This window comes from Folsomia candida, unplaced genomic scaffold, assembly GCF_002217175.1.
Source record: "Folsomia candida strain VU population unplaced genomic scaffold, ASM221717v1 Fcan01_Sc002, whole genome shotgun sequence".
Classification (NCBI taxonomy): Eukaryota; Metazoa; Arthropoda; class Collembola; order Entomobryomorpha; family Isotomidae; genus Folsomia; species Folsomia candida.
Genome location: NW_019091194.1, coordinates 5306790 through 5331268, shown reverse-complemented (window position 1 = coordinate 5331268; position 24479 = coordinate 5306790). Strand labels below are relative to the sequence as shown.

The 24479-nt window shown below is 35.6% G+C and overlaps 7 protein-coding genes and 1 long non-coding RNA gene across 10 annotated transcripts; 4 read left to right on the top strand and 4 right to left on the bottom strand.

Moving 5' to 3' along the window:
• Nucleotides 1-23: 23 nt before the first annotated feature.
• LOC118434214 lies at nt 24-1181 on the bottom strand. The gene is made up of 2 exons (XM_035847120.1): nt 271-1181; nt 24-203 (listed from the first exon to the last, which is right to left on the bottom strand). Exons 1-2 carry the CDS (start codon nt 973-975, stop codon nt 24-26), a joined length of 885 nt encoding a protein of 294 aa, XP_035703013.1. The 5' UTR covers nt 976-1181.
• LOC118434627 lies at nt 1176-1534 on the bottom strand. The gene is made up of 3 exons (XR_004834148.1): nt 1420-1534; nt 1310-1343; nt 1176-1244 (listed from the first exon to the last, which is right to left on the bottom strand). It is a non-coding gene; the product is annotated as an uncharacterized LOC118434627 (long non-coding RNA).
• Nucleotides 1535-4205: 2671 nt separating this feature from the next.
• On the top strand, nt 4206-5191 carry LOC110844898. Its single transcript, XM_022091224.2, has 2 exons — nt 4206-4590; nt 4731-5191. The coding sequence occupies exons 1-2, from the start codon at nt 4246-4248 to the stop codon at nt 5121-5123; spliced, it is 738 nt and encodes a 245-aa protein (XP_021946916.1). The 5' UTR covers nt 4206-4245; the 3' UTR covers nt 5124-5191.
• Nucleotides 5192-7475: 2284 nt separating this feature from the next.
• LOC110844247 lies at nt 7476-9486 on the bottom strand. Its single transcript, XM_022090400.2, has 4 exons — nt 9329-9486; nt 8309-9257; nt 8067-8191; nt 7476-7989 (listed from the first exon to the last, which is right to left on the bottom strand). Exons 1-4 carry the CDS (start codon nt 9383-9385, stop codon nt 7723-7725), a joined length of 1398 nt encoding a protein of 465 aa, XP_021946092.1. The 5' UTR covers nt 9386-9486; the 3' UTR covers nt 7476-7722.
• An 801-nt stretch (nt 9487-10287) lies between these two features.
• On the top strand, nt 10288-14500 carry LOC110843985 (esterase LipQ). The gene is made up of 3 exons (XM_022090063.2): nt 10288-10507; nt 10604-10837; nt 13512-14500. The coding sequence occupies exons 1-3, from the start codon at nt 10453-10455 to the stop codon at nt 14051-14053; spliced, it is 831 nt and encodes a 276-aa protein (XP_021945755.1). The 5' UTR covers nt 10288-10452; the 3' UTR covers nt 14054-14500.
• A 312-nt stretch (nt 14501-14812) lies between these two features.
• Nucleotides 14813-16464, top strand: LOC110844007 (failed axon connections homolog). Of its 2 annotated transcripts, none has more exons than XM_035848015.1 (6): nt 14813-14938; nt 15333-15465; nt 15535-15638; nt 15708-15800; nt 15867-16180; nt 16259-16464. In XM_035848015.1, the coding sequence occupies exons 2-6, from the start codon at nt 15397-15399 to the stop codon at nt 16342-16344; spliced, it is 666 nt and encodes a 221-aa protein (XP_035703908.1). In that variant the 5' UTR covers nt 14813-14938; nt 15333-15396; the 3' UTR covers nt 16345-16464. The 2 variants fall into 2 exon arrangements, with proteins under 2 accessions (XP_035703908.1, XP_021945780.1); XM_022090088.2 differs by having other exon boundaries at nt 14828-15262.
• A 359-nt stretch (nt 16465-16823) lies between these two features.
• LOC110844223 lies at nt 16824-20810 on the bottom strand. Of its 2 annotated transcripts, XR_004834027.1 has the most exons (7): nt 20458-20810; nt 20235-20372; nt 19528-20147; nt 17979-19463; nt 17634-17905; nt 17200-17556; nt 16824-17121 (listed from the first exon to the last, which is right to left on the bottom strand). XR_004834027.1 is itself a non-coding variant. In XM_022090374.2 (4 exons), exons 1-4 carry the CDS (start codon nt 18040-18042, stop codon nt 16918-16920), a joined length of 897 nt encoding a protein of 298 aa, XP_021946066.1. In that variant the 5' UTR covers nt 18043-18215; the 3' UTR covers nt 16824-16917. The 2 variants fall into 2 exon arrangements, 1 of the variants encoding a protein (XP_021946066.1); XM_022090374.2 differs by lacking the exons at nt 19528-20147; nt 20235-20372; nt 20458-20810 and having other exon boundaries at nt 17979-18215.
• Nucleotides 20811-21330: 520 nt separating this feature from the next.
• Nucleotides 21331-23043, top strand: LOC118434573. Its single transcript, XM_035848371.1, has 4 exons — nt 21331-22096; nt 22186-22335; nt 22419-22581; nt 22649-23043. Exons 1-4 carry the CDS (start codon nt 22034-22036, stop codon nt 22783-22785), a joined length of 513 nt encoding a protein of 170 aa, XP_035704264.1. The 5' UTR covers nt 21331-22033; the 3' UTR covers nt 22786-23043.
• The last annotated feature ends 1436 nt before the right edge of the window (nt 23044-24479 follow it).

The following is a 24479-nucleotide window of genomic DNA, read 5'->3' as shown; positions in this document are numbered from 1 at the left end:
CGTGAGAACCATAAAATAATTTATCATAGTGTTGAGCAAACAAAAATTGTGTGTGCCTCGCCTTCGAAAAAAGGAAAACAGTGAGTGTGAGCCATCTCAAAAGATTTCCAAATGATATCCACCAACGGGTCCGTCCGACTAATCTTGGTCTCCGAATTCGGATTTGTACAAATATACTCGGTGCAATTGTCGACTGCGATCATCTGTAAGCCAAAGTTTCTGTAGACACTTATTCATACATGTAAAGTATCTATTTCTTATTTATTGTACCTTGTCGCCACAATTGTCTGTAAGAACGGGAAATGGTTTCACGCTGTTTGCACATTTCTCCAGTAATTTTAGAATCCATTTATAGTCGGACATTTTTAACACTTCCGTTCGACCTTGAGACGTCATCCAATGGACTTCATGAAATAGTTGATACGCAGATTGAATTAATTCTGGGGGTATAATTGGACACATTTTTGTCAAAATGTCCGTAGATATTTCCAACAATTTGAATCCATAATTTGGTGAGTGGTCCGGAACCTTATACCCGAGGACGCCATTTTTAATCGCGATATCGAGGATCCTTTTATTTTGTGAATTTATTTTGTATTTAATGTCATATGTTGAATTTGTCGTCGTTATATTCTGTCTAAGATCTGAACCCCTAAAAGCTGAACCCTCACACGAGGCGTTATACTCTGCCTCAAAATCAGGAATGATGGGACATCGATCTCGATTTAAATTGACAAAGTTATGTAATAGTTCTTCCTCAGTTGGGAAAGATAAGCTTTTGTTGTAAAGTTCTATGTCATCCACAGGTAGTTGAATACGTGCTCCAGGTTTTTTCGGAGAAATATTCTTTTTTGAACAAATCACATAGTTTTTGTTCAAGCAATTGGCCGTGTGAACAAAGAATCCTTTTGGTGGAATGTACCCCAGCTGACCACAGACTGGATGGATGTTGTCATGAATTTTTATTGGATTCATGACCTCACTTTTGACTGTTTTATCATCCGACCATTTCAATTCTGAGTGAGCAGGTCCATTTAGATTAGACGCAGACACCCAGTAAATTTTTCTAGGGTCCCACCCTCGATCCCCGGCTGTGGCATCCTCTTTATTAAATATTATTTCAATAAGTACAAACTTTCAATGTGCACATATCACAAAAATAGGGTCTTCCTTACCAAACATTATTCGATCCATTGCAGACTTCATGTCACGGTTCTTAAGCGATAGCCCCTCCATTCCATGGTCTTAAAATAAATAAGTTGCAATAAAATTTGGAGTATAAAATACTTGGCGTTATTTATGTATGCACCTTTACAACATTTCATTGATGCAGCCCAAGACATCTGTGGAACAGTATTATGTAGTTGAATTATTTTTTGAAAAAATTGTACCAATAAATTATGCTGCTCAAAAAATTACTTTCTGATCTCCAGCATGAATTGTGTGGTCCAAGTTGTTGAGGTTTTTGTTACCTTCCTTAACCTTCATGAGCTTAAAATTTGCAGACTTGCAGCTTGCCAAATCTAGATATATTTAAGTATTCTTAAACATAAAAAAAATGAATCACACAATTAGTAAGAGATTAATAAATAGCATACCCTCTTGAAAAGTATCCAACATATCGTAGGTCCTAGGTTCTAATGTGCAAATAGAACTTGTGTGAAATATTCTATAATCTAATTTCAATATTTGCACCTTTAGTTCCCATTGAATATTGCTCTTCGACTGGACACTTCGGGAATGTGTCACACATTATCGACCCCGTTTTAAAGTCACAGTCGTAATCTTCCCCACTGAATCCTTTTTCAGAATTTTTATCCGTATAAACCAAACAGTTTTCGTTTCCCATCTTATTATCCGGGCTGGTAACATTGGTTGACTCGTCCATGTACCAATCTAGATCTTCGGCTTGGTCGCCACACCCCCATTTCCAGTTTCGAAATTCTTGAAAATCATTACCGCTTGTCCAATAAAAGAGCTCTTTTGTTAAACCAGGTCCCCATGGATGATTGGCTGGAATAACGTGATTTTTAAGACTCATCCCAATATGCACATCATGTGTATGCATACAATAAAACCACATATGTATTATCAGATTATGTACATATATACATACAACGTATACAATGTTTTCAAAATATACCAATTGTCTCATAAAACTTTTTTCCTTTGTTTGCAATGTTATCTACTAGACTCCATCCTTTTGCCTGGCAGCACATACTCGCAGTTCTCCAAGTCCCCTAAATTTTAACAAAATGCAAAAATATCATATTACTCGATGCAAATAAACATTTCATGTATCAATAATAATGAATTACAAGGGATTCGAATATTTTTAAGGAAGGATATCCCGGGACATCTGTAAAGTTCGATCCCATGCAGTTCATCAGTTCTATATGAATCACGAAAAAGTTTTTAAATCTTTCAAACATTGGTTCATATTGTTAAATTTTTGTACCGGTAACAGTGAGATCTTTTCCACCAACTTTCGCCTCCACTAGAAAAATACATTGGTTACAATTATCATGCACACTCATTAATTTATTATCATCATTCAAGAATTTACATATGTAGATTACTTTCACATATGAAGGGATGCGTTTCTTTGTCACATCGTGCACTTTTCATAAGAATTCGTTCATCCTCAGCCTTAATCACGACACATCGTCCTTTGCCAGGCTCTCCTTCTGACCACGAGTGATTGTCCCATTTATACGATCGCAAATCTCCCTCGTCCACCCCCTTCCCACCCTCCCACACGAATTTGCCTTTCTCGACGAAACTGTTGGCGGACACCCAGTACAGCAAGCCTGCAGAGTAATTTTATGCATAAAATAATGCAATCTTGAAATTGTAGTAAAGCAAGTGGACGCAATACTTTCATCAAGTTTTTCTTGCATCTGTTTAGAAAAAGTTTGAGGTTCGTCCATCTTTTCTGCCGTGTAGAGGGTCATGCCTCGTATTCTGCAGCAAGAGTCCGCAGACCTTCTTGTCATCTTGAGTAATACACAAAATCATGCAAAAACATGCAAGGATACGTGCATATACAATGTATGGTTTACAGAATTCTAACTTTTTCAGTCGACGCTCGACGATTGGTTGACACCTTGGTGAACTTCATCCTCTTGCATATTTCCCTATCTTTTATAAGACAAGGTTAAACTAGAAATTTACTGCTGAACAATGACAATTTCATACATACCCTTCAGATCGGTAAAGTGGTAAATTTCGGCATTTATTGTGAGACCTAAAACAGAAATTATCTCTATATGTAGATATTTACATATACAAACCTTTTTGATTAGTCTTACTTTGATATAGTCCAAAAATTCCAAGAAATATATACTTTATCAACATTTTTGGCAGTTGGATAAATTATTCGATTGAGAAAATGTCAATTAAATTTGTTCGCCAGGTTTTGTATACAATTGAAAAATACTTTCTCCTTTGTAAACACTCCGTTGCAATAATAACAAGTCATTTCAAATTGTCTGACTTCTTTTTGCACTAATTGTTTATATTAAATTTATAATACCAATTGATTCATTCATCGTGGAATATAAATATGGATATGAAATACATAAGTACGCATACATTTATAGGTAATATGTGTACATCTTACTAATATATTGAGATCCGAAGATGGGAAGTATGCAATAGGACCTTCATTATTAGCGATATTCATGTATTTTATTTATTACATATTTAATAGACAAGTTAAAACTCAATATTTTTTATATACATACATAAGCCATAAAGTTACATACATGCGGAGCGTCAATTTTTTCAGCTAGCACTAATTACGCTCGACTTCACGTCGCCGTCAGATTTCTTCATCGGCTCGAATCTTCTGCACGGCTATAATATTCTAAAATTCATAACACCCGTCACACAATAGGTTCCATGTTTTTGTACCATTATAGTTTGCAAGTCGCATCACGTCTGTCCATCGGAATAATTAAGTAGTTAAAAAATACACAACAATTAGCACTATTTTTTAGTTGACGTATTTCCAGCATAGAAATCACCTTAATATACGAATTATGTATTTGTTTGGCTTCACATTCTACATGAAAAATACTCCATTTCACTGAACGTCCAATATGACTTCTAAGAATTGTGTAATTACATTATTCCAAATGGTTTCCATTGTACCCCATAACCATAACCCTTCTCTTATAAATGTTGAAACCTTGCACTTGAAACCACATTATATTATTCCATTTCAAACCTTCTCCCGAAATCATGTCGAAACCAGCTCATATTTTAATTATTTTTGCATTCTTGCCCTTCTTCACATTTTCGCAATCATCACTCCTTCCGAAACCTACGACTGAAACTTTTTACAAATATATTTTAGCAAATTCGCTGAAATATAATGATCCTTGCACCTGGGAGAATGAACAGTTCCGTCAAGAAGGTTCGAAAGAATTGAAGAAATACCCGAAAGACAGTACACAACAAGACCAAGTATTTTACAAAATTGTAACAAGCTCAGTCAATGGAGGGAGGACCTTTTGTAATGCTGCGGACATGTTAATGTGCAGTAAGAGTGCTGGCAAATGCGTCTGCGGAGAACCTTCAGCGCAAGTAAATATTTAAAAAAAAATAAGAATTTATCGTTTGAGTTTATCTCAAAGTATTTTTACATGTTTATACAATTAAATACAACAACATCCCAAATTTGCATCAAATTTGTAAATTATTTGGATTATTTTATTTGCATTTAGATCAGCCTCGGAGACAGGTACAAGTCTTCTAGTTATGACATGGAGCAGGATCCCACGACACATAAATCGATCTGTCGGTGGGCTCGTGGTGCAGCCTGCTCACCTCCTCCAACGACGCCACAGTCGTCAAGCTTGGCCACGCAGGTGGCACAATGCGCCAAAGGATCGGAGTGCGTCTCCACCACGGACGGAACCACGTGCACGGGGACAACGGTATCGAAATTTTTAACAGCCTCCATAATGAGGCAAGAAACATTTGATACCTTCATGGATGGCATGCTCATGGGCAAAACGTGCGTCTGCTCGGATGGGAAGAAATCTGCGAAGAGGACGAAACGCAGCAGTTTGGAAATACATGAAGAAGACGCGAGAAGAATTTCAGCTTTGTTGTAAACGGTTTTAAGTTAACAAGATTACTAAAAAAAAAAAAATAATAATAATAATAATAATAATAATATATACTTAATGATAATAATAATAATAATAATAATAATAATAATAATAATAATAATATATACTTAATGATAATAATAATAATAATAATAATAATAATAATAATAATATATACTTAATGATAATAATAATAATAATAATAATAATAATAATAATAATAATAATAATATATACTTAATGATAATAATAATAATAATAATAATAATAATAATAATATATACTTAAGGGCCCGGGGGAAGATTTACTTTCGAAAATTGATTTTATGTTAGCAACAATAATTGCTAGGAATCTAAGATTATTTATCACTCCATAAAGTTACGACCACGATTAATTGACACGGTTTCTATGGTACACTCACGTCCAAAAGCTTTTGTTTGATCACTTTTCCCTCAAGTTTTTGAAAAAAGTTGTTTTCTTTTGTTCCATGGATACTCAAAATGCAATTCATGCCATCAGTTTTGCAATTCTAAGCCAATTTGTGCTTACTTTATGACCAGATATCTCCACTGCGCAAGAGGGCACATTGTCAAAAAAAAAGTTAGTAAAACCTAAAGATATAACTAACAAATTAAACATAATTTGAAAAATGTGCCCTCTTGCGCATTGCTGAATTTTATGATCAAAGTTGACATGATTTCTAAGCAACTTCCCCCGGGCCCTTAATGATAATACATGCATTTACATATAAACCCATCAAATGGTACATGGATAAAAGATGTTCTACGAAACTCAAATAGTGACAAGTGGTACCCGATAAGGCTAAATACATACTTACAGACGGATCATAAATAATGCTCAAATTTATTCCTTGATTAACAGTGAATGTAATGTAAATATGTAAATAGATACCCACGTAAGCATGATAACCATAGTTGCATTTTAAAATTCGGTTATTTTTACACCGTATCTATTGGAAAGTTGCTTTATGTTTCTTATGAAGTGAACCAACTACATAAGAACAGTAATATCAATGTTAAACCGCAAATCATTGATGAATGACGTAAATTCCGATGTAAGTATGTATACATACATATGCATGTACATAAATACATCTTACACATGTACGAGTATGAGTAAAATTATAAAGACTAAATTGGCGGACCGGACGCCCACATCCTTTTCTCTACATATCTCTGTTGCTTTTTCGCTGAAAATGACCTCAAATTTACGCATTATCTAATTCAATGCCATGTTCAAGTAAGATAAGTGCATTGAATTTATTAATACAATACTAAATAAAATTTAAACGTTGATCAAAACAGTAGAATTTAAAGTGTTGTCGGTGTATTTTCATAGCTCCACACATTTTACACTCGTTGCATAAATAAGTATTTGCAATGTTTATAAAATACTTGACATTTGCGACACTTTCTTTTGTAGTTGTGTCCCCCAGCCCAGAGACAATGTACGTAAATAAATCATCCATCAAGCTGGTTGACGTCGGTCCGTGGAATTGCAGCACGGTCTGTCCATCTCAAACGTGTTGTATAATCGAAGAATCTTTAGATGACATCACTATTGGCTGCTGCGGCGAAATCAATGCTGTCTGTTGTTCTTGTGGGATGGCATGTTGTCCTGGAGGATTTACGTGTGGCCTTGGACATTTATGTGTCCCTGCAGAACGATCTCTTGGGACATCTCTTTCAAGACGGGAGAAAATCACCTTTCATCTCTATCTCCTAATTTCCGTGTTTGTAAATCTGGATAGTTTGAAGTACTAACTCTAAAAAATACAGCCCACTGTTAAAGAACTTTTTTTATTTAATGCGTGTAAAACAAATCTTTGCTAAAATAAACATGTACTGATTTTATTATTCACCTAACTTGTACACGGTTTGGCTATTTCATGGCAACGTTAATTAACAAATTTTGACAATTTAATTAACAAGCAAATTACTAGAATGATGTCATCGTGTTCCACATCATCTGTCTAACAATAAGAGCATATAGTGCCTGCATTTTTAAACGGAGAAGTGAATATTTTTTTAAGCTCATTTCACCTTACTTGTTAGATAAGTGAGGTACATATATTTATGTTTAGTATGTATATGCATGTGGTGATTAATTTTTACACATTGCTCATATTGGTTCAAATATTTTTACAGTAAAAAATTGTATACAAATAGACTCTTTCTTATTCCGGACAACTACACATGCAGAAAATGTATGATATCAAGACAGAAATTTATATATTGAATTTCTGCTTCGTTATTTTCTGGAAACCTCTACAAATATTTTTTATATTTGCATTATTTACATTAATTTAAAACAATAATTTCTTGCAACAGGTCATTTATAAAAAATATGCAGTTTATTGAATCAAATTATTCGAATAAAATACAACATACATATGAATTGATTGTCCAATGTCTGTCCACCACATAAAAACTCATTGAACGAATTGGATTTATCTAAATTTTTCGTAAATGTGTCACAATTTTAGTGCTTATAATGGCACTTACATATTTATGTACCCGTCTCAAGTCTTACACCATAATATTGTATCTTACATAATTCACCAAGCTGTAGTAAATTTAAGTCATCTACAGCTATGTCCAATTTCTGCGTCAAACCTCGGATAGTCCACATTAGGAAATATTTTCGAGATCCTTTTAACAAGAGAATCAAACTGACCTCTGCTCCCCCAATTTGGCAATTCCATGAAAAACATTTCAATCTGCGGAATCTCCACATTTTTGCGAATATTTGAAAAGAAAATGTCATGAAACCGATTATAACCACCACACAATTTCAATTCCAGATGCGTCAGACTTGGAAACTTCTTCGAAAAGGCGACTTGACCTCCCTTAAAAAAGGAATCTTGTTTAGCACCCATCCTATAATAAAATTGACTAGTAACGGTAAAAAGTATATTATAAGTACCTCAATTATCTGCGAAATATTCATATAATCCAAAAACGACAAGTCTTCTAGTATGGCCAAAGCCTCGTAATGCTTCGTCATCCCAGATCCACACCACCGCGATCCACTCAATAAATGAACAGGCACTGCAAAAAACATTTTTTAGATAATTATATAGATACCCAACCAGTTTCCAAATTTCTAAACTATTTAAATATGTATATTTCCATATAAATTGGTTCAAATAAAAATTTTTGTCTCACATTTCCCAACAGCATACACCAATTTCCTCAGGCGAGGAAGAGTCGGTATATCAAACGTGGAGGGTTTCGTACAACGCGTATTTGGCGACAGGGTGGTTTTTGTGCTAACTTCGACTTCAAGAACGCTTAAAGTCCCGGAATGCTTTGCCAGAGCGGTTCGTAACAGGGCCAAATCCGACCAAGAAACGACCCCTACTTTTAAAATTGTGAGTGAACTATGGCTCAAGGTTAACTGTTTTAGGGAACTTGTTCCGCTGTACATGAGCTGGACGTTGGTTAGCGTTTTCACCTTCCATCGATTAATTCTATTCATAACGTTCCCCCCAATCACCGAATTTTTTGATTTGTCGAGTATCTCAACTTTCTCAAGTTTCCAGGGGGTCGAATCGTTCGGAAAAAATGTGTCAAACACGGGGCCAATTACTTGTTCTGCTTGTTTATTTGCAACATTTGCAAACATGAAGGCAATCGTTTTTAACGACGAGGTTTTAAGTTTCGTTAGGTCGCTGTCACAATTTTTTATTTCCTCATCACCATTTTCTTCTACTTTTGCATTTGAACCCACAATTATCTCCAAAGTGTTCAAGTGTGGCATCAAGCATAGCACACGGCGAAGAAATGCCAGGTCTGAGTTGCCCATAATTATACGCAGGAATCGTACATTACCTAAACGTCGTTCGTTAAGTATTTTAAACAATCTTAAAATCGTCTCTTTTCGTTGAGCTGAATCAGCATAATTTGTATCGTGACAAATAGTGAAGTTTGAGTGTACAAATATTTCATTGTCTGCTTCCATTAATTTCATATAAGGGATAAGCGTCACCAAATTTGTTTTCATAAATGACACTTTTCGCAAAGATGGGAGCCCTTGATGCGACCATGATTTCGACACGAGGCGGAAATTTTTTATGTCCGATAATGAAAGAAAAGACAAAATTTTAGTGGTGATCTGAAAAAAATATATGCAAACTGCATTATCATTAACCATTCTTAAATTTAAATTGTGTATGTAACACGTACCAATGAATTGCCAAAAATAGATTGAGAATACAAGTTCGGGGCAATATTTCCATCCATGTTATTAGAACTTTTTCAGCGTATGTATGATTTTACGAATATGTATGAAAACCTGGTACACAAGTACTGATCCGAAGAGTGGAGGTAACAACAACACTCTTCTCCTTTTACGGCAGTGTGATAAAGCTTATCTTGACTTATGAAACGCGTGCTTAACTATATTGGCAGTTTATGTATACAATCATCTATTGACAGTTTTATGCAATTAATTATACATAATCAAGCAGGTTAAAGTACGAGGCTATTATTCGCTGACAGTTATAATTGGCCATTAACAAATCAACTGTCAACGTTGAACAAAATATAGTACAATGCGCATATATGGAAATTGAGTAATTGAAAATCCAATTATTTGATAAGAGTGTTTAATCAGCCACATTTAAGACGGTAGTGAACGATGTGTGACATTTGTTATCGAAATTTTCAATGCTTTCTCCAGTAAGCAGTGTGACATGGTACACAAGTGCTTACTAAGCACTTGTGTACCATGTCACATGTACTTACTGGAGATATGTATGTGTGTGCGTACATTTGTAAATATGCATGTGGAGTTTGCATGGTGCTTCGTGCTAAAATCTATGTTGATGCTGCTGGTTGGATTGACCTTCTTCATGTGGCATGGCTTTCCCTTTCCCATGGCTTTCCCTTCCGGTTAAGTTAAGTGAATGCAACGGTTCAGTCCAAAATAAGAATATACGCGAATTAATTCAGGGGATATTTTTTGCTCTAGGCGTACGTATTTAAGCGACACTGTAATAAAATGAAGCATAAAGAATAATAGCATTTAATTACAGGTTCATTTGCAAAATAAATAGATAAGATAATAAAGATATGGCCAGATGCGTCATGAGAGCAGATGCGTGTACATGCATGTGTACGTATATAAGCTATAGATATGTACATACATAGATTTAATTTAAATTGTTTAGTGCCTTCTCTCCTCCAACCGATGTATTCAAGACATCTCCGTAAAATTCCTAGCTGACACAGAATCATTTTAAACTAAATCATAATTCCATAATTTGGGAACAGTGAAAAACAAAATTAAAGTACGAACAAAAAGAAGTATGCTGTTGTTACCCAGAACTATTCTTCTTTTGGTTGTGAGCATATTCGTATCAGGTAAAAACGAGTCAAATATATTTACAAACGTATGGTTTCGAAATATGAAACTCAATTAATTCTTACATGCGTACATCTTTTAATACTAATCGTAAGTTGGAGCACAATCACCTCAACCGTCCATTCCAGTTTTACCTTATGGGGAAGACCCTGAACAAATCATGGACATTTACCTTCCATCTTCTGAGACTGAAAGGGTCACTAAAATAGCTATTCTTGTACACGGGGGTGCATGGGGACGTGGGAATAGGACGGAAATGGAGGAATTTATCCCATTCCTTCAAAGAGACTTTCCGAACATTTGTATCGCGAACATGGAGTACAGATTAGGTACAGGAAACTGAATACTCTTTATATGGACTGGTCACTGATTGAAAGTGTCAACCTATTTTGACCTGCAGAAAATGAATGCATGAATCAAATGTTATGAAACTTTTGTGCAATACTAACGGTGACCAGACCGAAGTTTTCTTATCCTTCAATGGTCAAAATATCCCTTCCCTGCCGGTGGAGAGAAGGCTTTGTCGCATGCCTCTCATGAGCGGTTTGCCACTCATTTTACCAACTTCTACCCAGTACCCGCAAAAGAACTGTTATAAGAAAAACGCATTGTAGCATTGCCCAGTTTATTGAATTTCGAAAAAATAAGTACATAAGTGAAAAGCCAATGAAATTTCGTATAAGAAACACTATTCACTTTTCAAAATGTCAATCTTTTAAGGCGACATGAGCGAGGAGTCTTGGTATCCACCACTCGATCGGAGTACGCAGGCGTTCCAGGGGAGATTGGGCTCATTTTTAGACCGTTGAATTTTTTATGGATTCCAAACTTGTGTGGGGTTTAGCACACATATCTAGCTCCAGTTTGGAAAATATTTCATAGTTCAGAAGCCCAAGCTTCTGCGACAGTGAATTTTTTCTTGATCCGAAATGGAGTCAGGAATTTGGGATTTCAACTACCCAATTACCATCTTGACCACTTGAGCAGGACCTAAGCCCTGCTTGAATGTCACTTCGCTCTTTTTTAACAGGTTATGGTTCACGGGTGTCACAATTCACTTGAAAACGGAGAAAAATTATTTTTGATACCAAATTTCACCCCCAGAGTAAGAAAATTCACTTTTTCGACCCAGTCCAACTTATGTCCAATAAAAAAATCGTAAAACCGGAATGGTAAGTACGATGAACATTTTTGAAATTTTTACGAATAGTCTAGACTGGTGGGGTGTAAAAACGGTATTTTTGCTATTTTATTTGGCATCACCCATAAAGTTTGGCTCATTTGTTGTTCCATTTTTCAAACGCGTACAGCATGATCAGCGCCCGGGTTCTGTCGGGCCTGTTTTTCCTTGTCGTGTAGTTAGGGAGTATTTCTCCTCATGTCTTGATGGGATAAGTCCAAGGTCCAGTTTATGGGCCCGGGAAATGGTTTTACTTGATCCATTCATTTGCGAGGGAAATTTTCCTAGGGCTCGGCATTGATTTTGGCGAATCCAGTTTTTTCGCGCCTTGATGAATTTTGGTGACCTTTTTGGCTATTCCACTCCTTTTGCGGTCGTCGACGCTGCCAGTGTCACTGCATCATTTTATGGTACGGTCGACCATCTTGCAATCAATTCCGATTTTTATTGAACAATTTAAAATTGTCAATTTTTTATGTTCACTAAAATGTTGCTGAAAAATTGAAACAGGTCATGTTCGCTGCTCTATCATTTTGGCACCTTAGATCACAAAAATTTTTGAAACATGGTGTCTGGCGGACAATTGCATGGAGATTTCAATAAAAAATAGTACAACTTTCTAAAAAATTGGTCTACCTGCTTAATTTACCCGGGAAATCTTATAACAGAACTTTAGCGGGTACTAGGTATAACCACTTTCTTCATAACCCGTAGAAATTTTTTGAAATTTGTTGGTGTCCTTTTTTTCTAAGCATATTGTTTCTCTGTGAGTGACCAGAATCATGCAATTGACCGACACTGAGGTACGTTTGGAGCAATGTCTTTTTTCTCGACGAAATCAGTTTTTTTCACTCGATGGTACCCTGTCACTATTTTGGCATTTTAGCACGTACCCATGTCAGACCAAAATAGAACGCGTGTGATATTGATAGAGGGGGTCACTCTTTTGATGATACACTCTTTAAAATAAAGTTCAAAGTTCACATTCTTCGTGGAAACGAATGAATTTGAGACGTTCCCATTTTCGTCCTTCGCCAGCCATTTTATTTATTTCATTGGAAATTTTGCTTGGCTTTGAGTTTACAAATCAAACGAACGTCATTTTTACTTCAACATGAGCAGAACATTACCCGATTGACGCCTCGAGGTCAACGGGGCAGTAGTTTTCATCATCCACGACGAGAAACTTATGGGAGTCAATTTTGACATTTTCTCAACAAGTTGTTCACAAATTCTTTTGGCTCCTCATTTTTTGTCTTCATTGTATTTTGGCGCGGTTTTTGGTTTGTAAGTTTTGAAGCCCATCTTATTGGCTTTGATCTTGCGAAGATAGGTTTTTGAAATTTTTAGTTGTCTGGGTGCAACCCTCACGGATATATTGGGGTTGCCTCCAAAAGATTTTTTTACGTTTCGCGTGAGTATATTGGTCTCCTGGCGGACAGGTTGACAAGGCCAAATTTTATATTTTACATTTTCACGATCCTTAGATATGTCTAGTGTATGACTAATTTTGTCCGGGCCATCCTTTGAAGAATGAAGTGGTCACGAGCCCTTTTCCGATTCCAGAAAAATACTTTTTTGACCGAGTGGCAAACTAACTTTTCCACTTCCTCTAAACTTTGTGCTGTCATTTATTAACGAAAAGAGATAATCAAATTCTGTTTTCAGTTTCAGAAAGCTTATCAAATTTGCCACTTTTTATGCTTTTTCACATGTCCGAAATTAATTTTTAAGTGGTCGAAATAATAGGGGGAACCTTGACACTTTCAATCAGTGACCAGTCCATAATGTACACAAATTCATGTAGTTTTAATTATTTTCAGGAACCCATGACAATCCTGGATTTCCAAAACAATTGGATGACATTGGGCTGGCAATTTCCTATTTGATAGGAACATTCACACAAAATGTTACATTTGTTTTAATGGGAGGCAGTGCTGGGGCACATCTTTCAATGCTGTACGGATATGGGTGGGATCGTATAGAAGAAAATATCAAAGCCATTGTCAACATAGTGGGTCCCGTTGACCTCAATGATCCATCCTATTCTCAAAATCCACTCTATTCTGAGCTATTTTACGACCTTGTTGGTCCCTGTGCCTATTCAGAATGCCCTGACCTACACAATGCTTCAAGCCCAGTTATCTATGTCACACAAAATTCTACAAAGACAATCGGGTTTTATGGAAGCCTGGACTTTCTCGTTCCGAGTACTCAGATGCCGATAATTAGGGATAAACTTGACGAATTTGGTGTCACGAATAAATTTTTTGTCTATGAAGGGGGACATCATTGGAATTGGTCGGATGAAGATAGGGAGGATATGCGGGTACAGATTACGGAATTTTTAAATGCTCATTGGTGAATTCGTGAATTATTCAGAAGGACCACGCGTGATTTCGGGTGCTGTCGGGCCACGGGTGTTTATTTTTTTAAGATTATTATAGAGTAATAATAAATAAATAAGGATTTCATTAATTGATTATATACATACACAAGTTAAGCTCGAGCAATTATGTAATTGGTTAATAAATATATGTTCAAATTTTCATAACATGTACATTCTCCATAATTTGACAAATTCCATATAGGTAGTACATGTTTATAAATTCTTGTAACTCTCTCAAATTATTTAGTCCACTTAAATAGTACTTACAACTTACCTATATTTAGTGCACCATGTACATCTATGTATAAAATTTCTATTCAAACCTGACATTAATTTTGTTACTTCCTATACTGTTTATATGTATTCTTTGTCATAGTTGCCTATTCTAATTAATTGGTTAATAATCAAATACTACACGCACAACAATGACTTTTAGAATTATGAATTTCGCACAACCCGTACATATAGATTTATTAGTACATATCGTATGTGCATATGTATATGTATGTAATTCATGAGCCCAATTCCATAATATAGGTTTGCATGACATTGCGAGTAGTTGAGTTACATACGACAAAATATGTCTTGGAACATGGAAAATATGTCTAACAAAGCTACATTTCTTATCGTGTGGTTGAGTTAGATGTTCATATAGGTAAACTAGGTATGCATATTACATAATACCAATGAAAGCACTTCTACCCGACGAACTTTGTGTCCAGCAATCGTATCCAGTATTACGTGTTTCCAGTAACAATAGTCATATGTGATGCATAACACAAACTTTTTCTTCGGAGCTCAAAGTTAACTAGATAAATATTATCTCTTCCACGGTCATTTTTTACAACACATCCATTAAAGGTTGGTCAAAACACACACTCGTGAATACTCGTGATCATCATCATCGTTTTCAGAGTTGCTTAAATATCCATTCATTTGACATAAGTGGATTTATAATCGTTTTCACTCTACGACTGTCCATAGTTAGCCAGCAAGACTGTGAATTTGCCCTTCACAATCGGTTTCTGATTGTATTGAGTCCTCCTAGAATTTATTATTTAGGAAAATTTTGAAATTTCCGACAATGGTTTGTTCTTCGTGCACAGCGGTTTGGTTAGGAGCGCTAGCAGTTGCGGTTTACTTCATTTATAAATTCATCCAGGGTCGGCTCGCACAAAATAAATTGTAATTTTTTTTTACACATTGTCAATTATCAAAATTTCGATCATAAAAATCATAACGTATTTAATTACAGGGATCGATGGAACAACACACCAAAAGATTTAGTTATTCTGCATGGATTTGAAGCAGCAAAAACAATGCCAAATGCATCTCCATTTGTTTTAAAAGTTCAAACATATCTTCGCATGGCAAACATTCCACACAAGGTTATTTATTTTTCCTGACATCATTGAAACATGTTATAAATGCGGTATACAGGTAATTCAATAATTTAGATGGACTACGCCGATGCAATGGGGCCTAAAGGGAAGGCCCCCTGGATATCAATCAATTCGCAACACATTGCAGATTCTGAACTGATAATCGATTTCTTACGAAAGTAATTTGTGATTCACTATTTCAAATCCTAAGAGATTTTTCATTTATTTACAAATACTAACACTTGTAGGAAATTTGAGAAAAATCTTAATGGAAAATACACAGAGAAGGAAATTGCTATCGCATCCACGGTTAATGTCATGCTAAACGAACACTTCCTTTGGTACGTGAATTATTCACAGCGGAATTTTTTAAAGATATTTGTCCCTACTTGTTTCTCCATTGGCAGGGGAGTCGCATTGGAACGATGGGTTTATGGTCCTTCCAGTCGACTCGCCAAAGTTTTCGACATTCCATTTCCAATCCGAGTCATGATCGGACGCACGGTGAACAAGAGGGCAAAGGGACAAGGAATGGGTCTTCACACGGAATCCGAAGCCGTCCACTTGGCATCAAAGGATTTACGATACGTCTCCACCATTCTGGGAAGTAACAAATTTATTTGTGGTGACGAACCTTGCGAGTTGGATGCTGGAATTTTCTCACAACTTGCCATGGCTTTGTGGGGCGTGCCAGACTCTCCTTATGAGAAACTGATGAATGGTACATATTTATTTATCATTCAAGTTATACGATTTTTCTGATTGTTTGATCAATAAATTTTAAAATAATTTGAATTAGGGGAACTGAAAAATTTGAAGGAATATTGTCTCCGAATGAAGGAACGCTACTGGTCAGACTGGGATCAGATTTTGGCCAAAAAATAAAATAATTCAGATTTTTAATTGCAATGTTTGAAGATTTAAGACAAGTATGAGCTAAAAAATGATTGACATTTAGAATATAGATGGAAAATAAATAACAACTAAATTTCCTGTCAATGTTAATTAGATATCTAATGCATATGTCATATATATGTGTACACATACACACTTAGGATTAGTAAATATCTGTCAGTAAATATTTGTCACCAAATGACTTGAGAAAAAATATTCCATAATAATAATAGGAACATAAATGATATACCCGTATTTCTCTCAGAAGTTCAAAACCTATTTTCCATACATACTTATATCCACGTTTTCCAGACTTTCAGTTCAGATTCAGAATTGATGCATGATTTGTAAAATATCAGACTGACAATTTTTGCAAGAAATATGAAATTGTTAAAAATAAAAATTTTCATATATACATATGCCATAATCACCTTTACTACAAACATATAATAGTGCAAATAAGAACAAAATTAACGTCAAATCAGCAAATAATTTTTAATATGCAATAAATTCATCAGGTAGTTCGTTATTCTAATATGTAGCACATATATTTGTGCAATCAAATTAGAGAAGACAAGAGTAAATATAATCGGAATGTAGATTGTAGTTCTTCAGAATGAAAGACATTTTAGTTTCCTCAACCAAAGGGCAGACCTCCCTTCGAAATGAAGTTTCGTCATATGAGTCCGTATACTCGACAGCGAATACCGGTTTGCCACTGGATATAAACCCGTCAAAGTAGAAGCACTCATCATATGCCGCACATTGCTGTAAATATTACGATACGACATAAATTAATGGTTCACAATTTTCTATTAATCGAATGGCAAAATTTTTTATGCAAACCTCCAACACAGCGAAATCCACCGCGTCAATGAGATCCGATGCCTGCTCGTTGTCATTCTTCAGCCCAGCCAACATTCCCAAAACTCTGGCTTCCGCAGAGACGTATCGATTATACACGAGCTGATTTTCATACGAAATAGGAAATCCGGTATCAACCGACCAGCCGTTCATGTTATCGGGATCAATTCCTTGACATCCTTTCGCTGCCGCAATTCTGTATCGGTTTCTCATGAGGGGAAGAATCACGTCGGTGTTTCGAATGTCCAACCACCTCTCGCCTGGCCAACCATCGTAATCATTTCCGAGCACAGACTCTGGAAATAATTCCGCATCTGATCGCCAATCTTCCCATGCACCCTAATAAATACATATTTAGATCCGGATTATACCATCTTAACATTTGTAGGAGTTCATCGGGTGTATGTAAAGCTTACCACATTTACATAACAAATTACGACTTTTCCTGCACCTAGGAATCTGCGGATGTCACTTTCTTCCATGTCATAGTCAACAAAGACAACATCGGCTGCTGTATTGTAAAAGCTGTTGGCTCCGAGTACGTAGTCGAATGAGTGAGGTCCGGGACCTGTCCATGACTGGCGTTTGCCCAGCAAGGTTCGGTTAACGTGTTGAGCCGTCGAGGGTACAGATTTCCTTGCTCGATGGCCTTTTTTCAACCCATCACAACTCGGGAGCAGTACATTCGCTTCACAAATAGTTTGAGCACTTAAAATTACTAAAAATAATATCTTTATTACGTAATTATAATTGGTCAGTACCTCCTACGAGGATGCAACACGTAATCGTTAGTAGACTCGCGGGATGTCGACTTACTAACATCATCTTTATTTATTTTATTAAAGCTATGCCTGAACTAAATGCAACTATTGAAAAAATAACTAAATTTAAGTTGAAGGTTTTATTTCTCGCCAATAAATATGTACCGATCAGAATGACAAGTGTTTTTATTGCAGAACTTTTTTTTACCACAAAATTTGGAATTCTGTGAGGATTCGACATAATCGGATCAATATATATGCAACTTATGAATAATAAACTTTACGACCCGTGCCAGCCACAAAAGACATAAATCATTGATGAAAGGTATCAATTGATCTGTTTTAAATAACAAAGATCTCAACATATTGATATTGGTGTGTTGCAACTGTTCAAATAAAGTTCACCAGGTACATACATATGTATCCACTACATCAATTTAAATCTGCGATTTAATGTATTCTCCCACTGAATAATTGTCAACTATTTATCGTAGTAGATAAATGTATCACTACTTATCAATGTCATTTTTAATTCCCTAATAATATTTATGCTAACTATTATTACCTGAATTACACGGAAGTTTTGGTTTAAAACGAGGAAAATTTTTATTTTATTTGACAATATTTCGAATGCTATCTGCCATTTATTATCAAGACAAACGTAGAAAAATAATATGAAATATGAAATATTCTTTCACAAGACCCGACCCTTCATTTCTGTATTGCATGTACACCTATTGTATGGAAATAGCTTTACTACAGATATATCCTGGTTAAAATTTGTGTTTACAATAAACATGGACATTCAAGTCTATGCACATATGCATAAATAAATATAGTATTTTATTCAATGGAATATATGTAAATTATATTCGCAGAGTAAGCATTATTATCATTTTACATCATCATTCAGAAAAAGCTAAGCGACCAGCGCCGAGGGAATAGATTAATATGTATGTACATATGTCGTACATAATACATTGTCAACTGTTCATGCATTTATTTTCTCAAATGATGTGACCACTCTCAACACCAGTAATGTCCTTGCGTTTCTATGCATCATAATTCCCCATAAAAAAGTTATTAATGGATATTCCAACTATTCCAAATTAATATATTAGCTTATTTAATGGCGAGGTCGGAGGTAAGGATACAGAGAAGCTCTTCAATTATATAGGCTGGAAAAACGAAGATTCGAAGTCTACCTCGCATGTTTGGATAATAGTTTATGTTTAAGTTTTAAATTAGACTATTATAACATTTAATTTAGTTGGAAATGTATGATTTTTGTAAAATTCTGGACTGTTTGAGTTCAGAAGAATTAAGTTTATGCGTTAAGTCAAATATCATTCACACTCTTGAGTTTCTGTGTTCCGACGTGAAGTATTTCCAACAAGCTTCTTCTTATTCGGTGTTCGTCATCGTTGTCCCAATAAATAATTCTAACAATCCTCCAGTTGTCCCTTCATCCGTCGTAACTTCAACCTGGGCAAAAATCCGATAAAAATATTGGGCATTGCACATCGTAATATATTTTGATTTTCCTCACCTTAATATTATGGATGATCAGCAACCCACCGATTGTCAAATCTTTGTACGATGGGTGATCCCTTTTACTTGTAAATACTCCTTTTACACAAACGTTATTGTTTCCCTCATTGAAATAATCTTTATTAGTAATGAAACTGTCCAACTCTTCCACTTCTGTCGAGTAATTTGCAATTACTGTCTTTAACAGAGACACTTTGACGCATTTAGCCAGAACCTGGGAGACATTTGTGCCGTCTTTCTCAATTTGAACATGAAATGCAATTTCTTCCTGTTTCAAGTAATTAGTTTTTGGAATTTGTAATGCACCCGATATCCCACATCCGGAGAAAGGTTGAACAACTGGATTTTCCCATAACATCGAGGATAATGGTTGTACTGTTTGAAGTGGATTGAAACCGTGGAAATTGATCAACTTTTTAAACCTATCGCCCATAGGTTTGTAACCGTTCTCTTGGGTTCTCTTGTACAAAATAATGTTGTAAGTCACCTCCACATATTTTCCACTCATGGAAGGTGGTAAAGGACGATTTTTAGGGAGAATTAACTGAAATTCGATAATATGAGATCCGGGGAGGACAACGCTCTTCAATTTTGAGGGTAGTGTTCCTTTCTCAAGTGCTGGATAAAATATTATTAACCAAATGGATATATAAATAACATTGTACAAATAATTGAAAGCATGACCTTGGTTAAATAGCAAATTACCTTCGGCACATCCAAGAATCTGACAGTAAACTTGAGATTTTAACACTGTACTTGAATTCTTGTCAACTCCAAAGATATGTTCAATGTTCCTCGGTCCAGTGGTGAATTTTACTAAACCACACAATTCGATAACTAATCCTAAATTAAAATATATGCATTTATTTTTCTTATCGTACTTCAAGTAAACTAGTAAATGACATAATAAATTTAAAAGCGTCGTTACCATAATAATTTTCAATCGGGTAGGTATTTTGAATTTGAACTTTTCCTCGTATTTGATTAGGTTCCTGAGTTGATGCCAAATGTATGAAGGACGATGTTTCAGGAACAGAAAGGTTCACTTCCCGAACATAACGGTAATGTAGAACGGATGTCATCTTAAAAAGAAGATTTAGTGAATTATGTGAATTTAAGTTTCATAACGTCGAGAGACATATGGTGGGTAGGCACCGAATGAAGGAAAGTAAGTCCATAGTGTTTTGTAAAATAAATCGGTGAAAGCTAAATACTTGTTCCCTATGCCAAACTCCGGGAAAGTATTGCTACATATGTACATCGGTTGGAGAAAGCCAGCGCCGCCGATTGAGCCAGATAGCACCTCTAGAGATACATAAATACATAAATATGCGTATACGCATTTATGTAACGCTTTTTATTTTTATTTTTTCATTTCTATCTCGATTGTGTATTTATGTACATACATATAAATATACAACTTCTAAGACGTGTATGTATAATTCTTTTGCATGTTTTACAAAAGAATTTATGTATTTTCCTGCGCGTATGACGTATAAAGAGGCTGGAAATTGGTATATGCACGCTTAATTTTGAGACATATGTAAGCAGAATTACGATCGAAAAACATAAATCTATGCATAAATGTGTACTTATAAATAGTAGTGTGTACGTGCCAGCATTACACTGTACAATTTTTAAATGACCCCAAATTGGCAAGGTTGAATTGGCAACGAGTTCATGATAGCATCCATGAACGTGCTCATTGACACGAGTAATGTGCCTGCGTACTATTTTGCTCAGATGTAGCGGCACATGCTTTTTTAAACGATTAAATAAGTATATGTGCTTATTCGCACATTGTTCAAATTCTTTTAATTGTATTTAGAATTGAGTGTACACTGGTACACGCTCAATTCAATTAGAACAATAAGAATGAACGCTCATTATAATTGTTCTCCAATTCTTGATAAGTAAAACTACCATATAAGCAATAAAAAATTATCGCCCATATCACTGCAGCAAGTCCCAATACTGATATCGTAAAAACTCTTTCTTCCAAACCGTTTATCGATCACTCGTCATCTACTCGAATCATGTCATTTCTAATAAATCATAATGGAACGTAGTACATACCATGAAGAAATGCACTAAATTTTAAGAACATATCTATATGAATAAATGTAATTTTCATGTCACAAAATTTAAGCACAGCGATTACGTCTTTTCGAACGACATCCAAAACCTATAGATGCGTGATGTAAACCCAAACGTTTGGTTTGCAAACCAAAAAGTTACGTAGGGTCCAATAACTTGGAATTATTTAATTAAGCATTATATTTACGAGTTTCTCGTAAATCAAGGTCTATTTTCCAGAGACACGTTTCCTGCGTATACATTCTTCCAAGCCCTTTATAACCTCCCATTGTTTTTAATTTATGACGTTTTCAATTATTCAAAGTGTTTCGTTATTTGCAAAATATGTATATATGTACATAGGCTCTGATTGATTGCCTTGTCACTTCTTACACTCGTATTGGACCTGAAACAACTTTTCCAGCAACATGTTGTCCATGAGGAGAGTTTCCATTTTTTTCTTTGTGGTGCTATCCATTGTTCAAAATTCCGTAAATATCTACAATCTCAATACTATCATTTTATCCTATTCGCCAATATAGAGCACTAATAAAATTATTTTTTGTTAATTATTACTTAGGAATGTGGCAAGAAGAAGAAGAAGTTCGATGTCAACAAATTTATTGAAGAACACTCGACCTGCAATGGAGAAACCCCTGCCCTCCCCATTGACTGGATTCCCAACGCCATTGCTGCTGCCACAAAATGCTTGGATATCACCGATGAATATGTACGAGCAGATATAACTTTCTGGTTTTAAGTAATTTCAATATGAGGTCTGCTCATCTTATATGTATTTTCTATCCCATGCAGTGTGCCAAACTTTGTTTGGCCTACAATTATGACGGATTTATTGTGAACAATAAACTTGACACGAAATGGCTGAAGGGTAAAGCCAAAGAGTTAAGCGTTAGTAAAGCCAATGAAAACGCAAAGCAATCCATCGTTGTAGCTGTAGACGGTTGTGCGAAGCCTAGTAAGTTATGTTTCGCAAGCCATCAACCTGAAAATTGATTGCAAATTTCTCACTTTTTCTCATTTAGATCCTGCATATACAAGGCCAACAGAAAATACTGAGGAATGCCCAGAATGGCAAAAATTTGATGATTGCATGGACGACGCGTTCAAAGTTGCTTGCAAAGGGAAAAAACCAAAAGTCAGCGATGATTTCTTGGACTAGAGTACACACCTAATAATAAATATATCCACAAAATTAGTTATATCTTTATAGTGCAATTCATATACGGGTTTCCACTTATTTGACTTGATTAACCTTTAGAAATTAATAGTGGCATTACACTTATGTAACTAGACAGCCGTATTTGTTTGTGAACTAATTTGAATAAAGGAAGAGAGCATTGGTTATTTTCTGGTGAAGATTCATAGTTTTTAGCATTTTATAAGAGGAACCACGGCTTACTAATTAAGCACTTCCAAACATATTTATCAACATAACATGTAATTCCCAGCTTAATTTCAAACTAATAAAGCTAAGCAGTGACGAAACCTGAAATTGTTATATGTAAGTACCTCTTGTTAATCAATATGTATATTCCAATCAATTCTCCACATCGTCCAACCCTGTTTTAAAACATCCTGATAACGTGGCCGCAATCGTTTGCGTTGCCGGTTGGCACTTATTTTGTTTTAAGAGGTGATTTAACAATTTGAACTTCAGCTTTTAGTTTCCAGTTTACGATATGCAATCGTCTGTATTTATGACTCTGTCGAATCCTTATCTCTACCCATGACATTCATATATCTACATAAGTAAATATGTACATGCGTGTTAATTTTTGCGTTAAATTTAGTGTCATCTTAGCTTACACAAACCCAATCCAATTTTTAGGATGATACAATTCGACTTCCATTCACACGCCCAATTGCCAGGTAAATTAAGTCTACTACTAACGATGGAAGTGTTTGAGGTTATTTGTATTATATTTGGCATTATTACACTTTTCCTAGTTGGCTACAATGTGAGTTCATCAAATCAGATCTAACTCGTAATAACTTGTGTCTATCATTAATTATGTTCAATTTTTTCAGTTCTTTGTCTGGATTAGACACACAATTTCAAAATGCAGGCAAACCGATCCGCCACCACCACCCCCACCAGATGAGGATCCAAACAATATCAGAACATGTAGAACATCCAGCCAGACCTCGATTCGAACCGACCATTCCATTTGGATGGTCCCCGATTACGAATCTGTCGTCAGCGATAACTACTCAACTAATGTCAGCCTGGATTTCGACGACAGCGATTTCAGCGACACACCTCCCCCTTCTTATGCAGAATCTTTAATATTAGAAGGGACGGATGACGTCTGGAATTAGTTTGTGCATATTTTATTTTTGGTCAGGAACAAGATTCCTGACCATGATTCCTTCTTTTTTAGTAAAGGATCTAGGAATCTTGGGTCAGGAATCATTCATTCATTTGAATCTCACTTCGATTTCAAGAAATTTTTGCACTGAACTTGATTTAAATGCAAAATTGATAACAACGCAGTAATTAGCCGAAGTGTATTTAACCTTTTAAAAACGGATTCCACCAATAAGGTGGAGGGCGATTTCGATCTCTTGGCGACGGACTACACCAATAAGGTGTAGGCCAACTTTTTCTCGTTGGCGACGGATTCCACCAATAAGGTGTATGGTTACAGAATTCCGTTGAGACCGGGCTACATCAATAAGGTGTAGGAAAAAATAAAAATAAAATGACCGAGAAAATTTTCTCAGTTCCATTCTTTCCTCCTTATTTGTCGTTGGTTTTTCTTCAAGCCTGAACTAATTTTTTTAGAGTTTAGAGTTGTAGTTGTAGTGGGGGGAGGAACTCGGAGGAAGTGCATCAGAGGTCACGCCGCGCCC

Excerpts from the sequence above, each read along its gene's own strand:
- LOC110843985 (XM_022090063.2), top strand. The coding sequence starts at position 10,453 with ATGCTGTTGTTACCCAGAACTATTCTTCTTTTGGTTGTGAGCATATTC. Across the intron at positions 10,508-10,603 it reads TGTGAGCATATTCGTATCAG|TTGGAGCACAATCACCTCAA; the intron begins GTAAAAACGAGT and ends ACTAATCGTAAG. Across the intron at positions 10,838-13,511 it reads GAACATGGAGTACAGATTAG|GAACCCATGACAATCCTGGA; the intron begins GTACAGGAAACT and ends AATTATTTTCAG.
- LOC110844223 (XM_022090374.2), bottom strand. The coding sequence starts at position 18,042 with ATGATGTTAGTAAGTCGACATCCCGCGAGTCTACTAACGATTACGTGT. Across the intron at positions 17,557-17,633 it reads TAATTTGTTATGTAAATGTG|GGTGCATGGGAAGATTGGCG; the intron begins GTAAGCTTTACA and ends TGTATTTATTAG. Across the intron at positions 17,122-17,199 it reads TGGATTTCGCTGTGTTGGAG|CAATGTGCGGCATATGATGA; the intron begins GTTTGCATAAAA and ends TAATATTTACAG.
- LOC110844007 (XM_022090088.2), top strand. The coding sequence starts at position 15,162 with ATGGTTTGTTCTTCGTGCACAGCGGTTTGGTTAGGAGCGCTAGCAGTT. Across the intron at positions 15,639-15,707 it reads ATAATCGATTTCTTACGAAA|GAAATTTGAGAAAAATCTTA; the intron begins GTAATTTGTGAT and ends TAACACTTGTAG. Across the intron at positions 16,181-16,258 it reads TTATGAGAAACTGATGAATG|GGGAACTGAAAAATTTGAAG; the intron begins GTACATATTTAT and ends AATTTGAATTAG.
- LOC118434214 (XM_035847120.1), bottom strand. The coding sequence starts at position 975 with ATGAATCCAATAAAAATTCATGACAACATCCATCCAGTCTGTGGTCAG. Across the intron at positions 204-270 it reads CAGACAATTGTGGCGACAAG|ATGATCGCAGTCGACAATTG; the intron begins GTACAATAAATA and ends TTTGGCTTACAG.
- LOC118434573 (XM_035848371.1), top strand. The coding sequence starts at position 22,034 with ATGTTGTCCATGAGGAGAGTTTCCATTTTTTTCTTTGTGGTGCTATCC. Across the intron at positions 22,097-22,185 it reads TATCCATTGTTCAAAATTCC|GAATGTGGCAAGAAGAAGAA; the intron begins GTAAATATCTAC and ends ATTATTACTTAG. Across the intron at positions 22,582-22,648 it reads AGACGGTTGTGCGAAGCCTA|ATCCTGCATATACAAGGCCA; the intron begins GTAAGTTATGTT and ends TTTCTCATTTAG.
- LOC110844898 (XM_022091224.2), top strand. The coding sequence starts at position 4,246 with ATGTCGAAACCAGCTCATATTTTAATTATTTTTGCATTCTTGCCCTTC. Across the intron at positions 4,591-4,730 it reads GCGGAGAACCTTCAGCGCAA|ATCAGCCTCGGAGACAGGTA; the intron begins GTAAATATTTAA and ends ATTTGCATTTAG.
- LOC110844247 (XM_022090400.2), bottom strand. The coding sequence starts at position 9,385 with ATGGATGGAAATATTGCCCCGAACTTGTATTCTCAATCTATTTTTGGC. Across the intron at positions 8,192-8,308 it reads GGTGTATGCTGTTGGGAAAT|TGCCTGTTCATTTATTGAGT; the intron begins GTGAGACAAAAA and ends TGTTTTTTGCAG. Across the intron at positions 7,990-8,066 it reads ATATTTCGCAGATAATTGAG|GGAGGTCAAGTCGCCTTTTC; the intron begins GTACTTATAATA and ends TCCTTTTTTAAG.